This window comes from Sinohyriopsis cumingii, chromosome 7 (assembly GCF_028554795.1).
Source record: "Sinohyriopsis cumingii isolate HCF-2022 chromosome 7, ASM2855479v2, whole genome shotgun sequence".
Taxonomy (NCBI): Eukaryota; Metazoa; Mollusca; class Bivalvia; order Unionida; family Unionidae; genus Sinohyriopsis; species Sinohyriopsis cumingii.
The window spans coordinates 28,375,698-28,379,711 of NC_142967.1; the positions used below are offsets into that span (position 1 = coordinate 28,375,698).

The window sequence follows — 4,014 nt, forward strand, 5'->3', positions numbered from 1 at the left end:
TGACATATCTGACATTTTTATAAGCGGTGTTATTTCTAGTAGATAATAGTCGGAAGGATCACTATTTGAATGGAAGAAGGGATGCATTGCAAATTTTGGATCGTGTCTGATAAACTTAGGTTATATAAGGGACTTTATTAATGTATTATAAATAGACACATTTAATATTAACTGAGTTATTGAATTTGTCATTCATTAACGTTAAAACTCTGTTTTTCTGTTAGTTGATTGTTTGGTTTTTTTTATCTTCTGGAGATAATTTAGGAAATACAATTGGTTTTATTTAGCTCCAACTGTTAAAATGGGATGATTCACATTTTATTGAAATCATTTTACGCATGTTTTGGTCTATTTTTACATATAAAACTTCTACCAACATTGTTATAGGAATGTCGATATGTCTAAGTTTCCATGGTACTTGTATGTATTACATTTAGGACTGAAAGGCTAATAGATTCAACCAAAACACATGCATATCATAATAAGGTAATAAGGATAAAATAATAAATACTAATTTATCTAAAAGGCAGAAGATGTAAATGATATCGCCTTTGTGGAATTTTGTTTCCTCGCATCATTAGTCTCTAATTTTGATCCCGTTTCTATAGACTCCGCAAGGCAATGTTATTCTGCAAGAAATTAGGGAAACTACCTTAGTGGTTTGTACTTTTAGGGATCATTTTATAACTTTAGATTTCTTTGTTACATGTATCATCTTTTTGTATACAGAAAGGTTGATGTTCGACACTGTTGAGGCTAATCAACTTTGATCTGAAAACAAGTTCGTTTACACGCCTAATTATGTTTGAGTTTTCTAATGAGTCGATATTAAATAAGATATATTTTGTGGTATATTATATTATATGTGTATGGTATAGATATATGGTATATTATATTGCCTTAAAATATTATAGTAAAAAATAAGAAAAACATTTATTCATTATATCAATATGATGGATTTTTATAACTTTTGTCCTCAAAACATGTGTTAACAACTTACATTGCTTAACACTAAGGCATATTCTGATAGTTTCTCTATATTGCATATATATATATATATATATATATATATATATATATATATATATATATATATATATTATATATATATATATATATATATATATATATATATATATATATATATATATATAGACAAATAATTCAATATTCGCTAAAAAAAATATACAAGCTGTTGTAATGGTCTTACGAGAGAGGTCATCCTACCCTGAAACTCTTGTAACTCTCATCTTGCACTGTAATTCTTGTAACTCTTATAATTGTCTTATTTTCTCATCTTGTCCTATAGCACTTGTAACTCTTATAATTGTCTTATTTTCTCATCTTGTCCTATAGCACTTGTAATTCTTATAACTGTCTTATTTTCTCATCTTGTCCTATAGCACTTGTAATCCTTATAATAGTCCTACTTATATTCTCATCTTGCCCCCTAATACTTGTGTGAAATTTACCATTTTATCCATAATCCCTGTCAGGATGCCTAAAAGTTTCTGGATTTGTTCAATATTGCGAAGACTTAATATCACATATAAATATTAGCTAGTTCTTTTCGTAGATAGATACGTGTTCGAATACTATATTTTGTATTAAAATGAACTGGTTATATAGTCCTTCCTTCCATTTCTAAACAACGTCTATAAAATGCTTTGTAAAAATAAACAGAATTAGTGTGCCAGTTGTTCATGTGTATTTTCTAATTGCCATGCACGTAATTTTCAAATGTAGTAAATATTTTATTCAAAAAGAATAAGTTTTAATAAAACATTCAATCCATTCCATATAGATAACAGGCATAAATAACAATATAATAATATGAGTTATTTAAAATTACATTCTAAAACAACCACAACCTAAAGTAAGTAATTTTTGTAGCAAAAATATCGAATTGATTAACAAATATCTTTTTAAGACGTATGAAGAAAGAAATCAAGAAAACTCGCTCAGGTTCTAATAAGATTGTGAATATTGTTTTTAACTGTTGATTTAGCATTCACTATTATGCCGCAAATCTATGAACCTTAGATCATTTGAATTAATCACGCTTCGGTTTGTTGTTGCCAAAATATAATCTGACAAAATGTTATCAACCACTTCATAAAATCGATGCACGTAAGTCATTTTAAATCCTACTACTAATAAATGAACACGCATTCATAAAATTTATAGGAATCAACATTAACATTTTAATCAAAATGAGATCGAAATTGTACTTAAAATTAAAATACGTATTACTACGTGTAAACAGTTGAAAAGCATTACTACTAGTTAATAATTGCACCCAAAATAGCAACAACGAATGTGAATACTATCGGCATCTTTGTGTTTCTCGCTCAGCAACCTCTCTTATCGTGGATAGAATGGTTGTCAGTGAGTCGATTCCATACTTCAATACGGAAATGGAGAAATCAATCTTTTCTGTCTTGCTGAACAGGGAAATGGTCTCGGTGTAGTTACACATATTAGATAGAGATGTGTTGAGACCCTGGGCCTCCCGGTACTCTTTCAGTTTGCAGAGAGCATGGCTAAATTTCCGTAATGATTGGTTTATATCTGGACCGACATGTCCCAAAACTGATACAACGTGCAGGTGTGATGCCAGTACGGTTAAATTCCTATATACCAGTCTAGTGTACTCATCCTGAAATTTCAGTAATACAATTCAGCAGAGTTGAAAATAGAAATTAAAACCTTAATATTTACGAGTGATCAATTATGCATGAAACTTTATTATGTGTCTGAATAAAAATGTTATCGTTTAACTGGTCTTAGAATGGCATGGACTCTGAGGTAATTTTAGGAACTACAACTGATTCCAACAACTGATAATTATTTATATTCAGGCAATAAATTTCACATATGGAATTAGCATGCACAACTTGGATATGGTCTCCTAATAATTTACATCCACAAGTAAAAGCAAAGTTCATTTATCATTAAGTGTTTTTTATGCCGACGTTTGAAGTGGAAGAGAATAACCTAGGTTAGATGTAGGACGTACCAGGTAATTTCTACTAGGGATCGGATCGTTAATGAGAGACAAGTTCCTGTGATTCTCAAATACAGGTATTCTGGTAGGAATGAAATCTGGATGCGAAACATGGCGCTCAAGCTGGAATATATTAATAAATGCATCAATTAATTAATTAATTAATTCACTCACTCCATCATTAGATCTTTAAATATAGGTATTCGGGTATATTTATTAATTAATTAAATAATTAGATCCTAAAATATAGATATTCTGATAGGAATGAAATTTATATGCGAAACGAGGCCCACTGTATGGAATATTTCAATAAATACATTAATTAAGTAATACAATAAGTAGGTAATACTAGTAATACTAGTTAGTGAGTAAACAAGCATGGAAGTAAGTAAGCAAATGTGTGAACATGTGCCTCAGTAGATTTCTGCCTCTATACGCCTGTGCATTTAGAATCAATGCTTGGATGCCGGTTTGGATCTGCTTGTTAAGATCAAGGTTTGAAGTACATAAAAAATGTCTGGAAAAAAAAAAACAGATGATTTTTTTTACTTACAATTTTTCTTTTTTCATTTTCCAATATTTCTCTTATCTCCTCTGTTTCCTTAGTCAGAGCGTTTATATAGAACTGCATCAGATACTGAATACCAGGACAGTCCTCCTGTGCAAGATTTCTGGCTATTTCCACGGCCGAATTGACAAAGCACGGCTTACAGAATGACCTATTGACCAAGTAATGGTGACGCTTGGATCGATGTGAGCTCGCCGTTACCATCAAACTTATGGCAAGAAATGCATATATTTCTGCGAGAAAAAGAGTTAAACAAGATGCGGTGCACTAATGCTTTTTAAAATAAATTACAAAAATATTTTTCTCTGCAACAGCGAACACTAGAATAGAGAGAGTGTAAATTTAGTACGAATTGTTCTTGACAGTTGAAGGAACATAAATAAAATTCTGCCTTTACCTATCCGATCGGACTGAAAGTAATTCAAATAATGAAAAAATG

General features: G+C 30.5%; 1 protein-coding gene across 1 annotated transcript; it reads right to left on the reverse strand.

Moving 5' to 3' along the window:
* Positions 1-1,662: 1,662 nt before the first annotated feature.
* LOC149794939 (uncharacterized) lies at positions 1,663-3,794 on the reverse strand. The gene is made up of 3 exons (XM_089964009.1): positions 3,561-3,794; positions 3,020-3,130; positions 1,663-2,659 (listed from the first exon to the last, which is right to left on the reverse strand). Exons 1-3 carry the CDS (start codon positions 3,777-3,779, stop codon positions 2,327-2,329), a joined length of 663 nt encoding a protein of 220 aa, XP_089820135.1. The 5' UTR covers positions 3,780-3,794; the 3' UTR covers positions 1,663-2,326.
* Between the last annotated feature and the right edge of the window lie 220 nt (positions 3,795-4,014).

Coding starts and splice junctions, on each gene's coding strand:
- LOC149794939 (XM_089964009.1), bottom strand. CDS start 3,779: ATGGTAACGGCGAGCTCACATCGATCCAAGCGTCACCATTACTTGGTC. Junction 3,131..3,560: donor AAAATGAAAAAAGAAAAATT/GTAAGTAAAAAA, acceptor AATATATTCCAG/CTTGAGCGCCATGTTTCGCA. Junction 2,660..3,019: donor TCCCTAGTAGAAATTACCTG/GTACGTCCTACA, acceptor CTGAAATTTCAG/GATGAGTACACTAGACTGGT.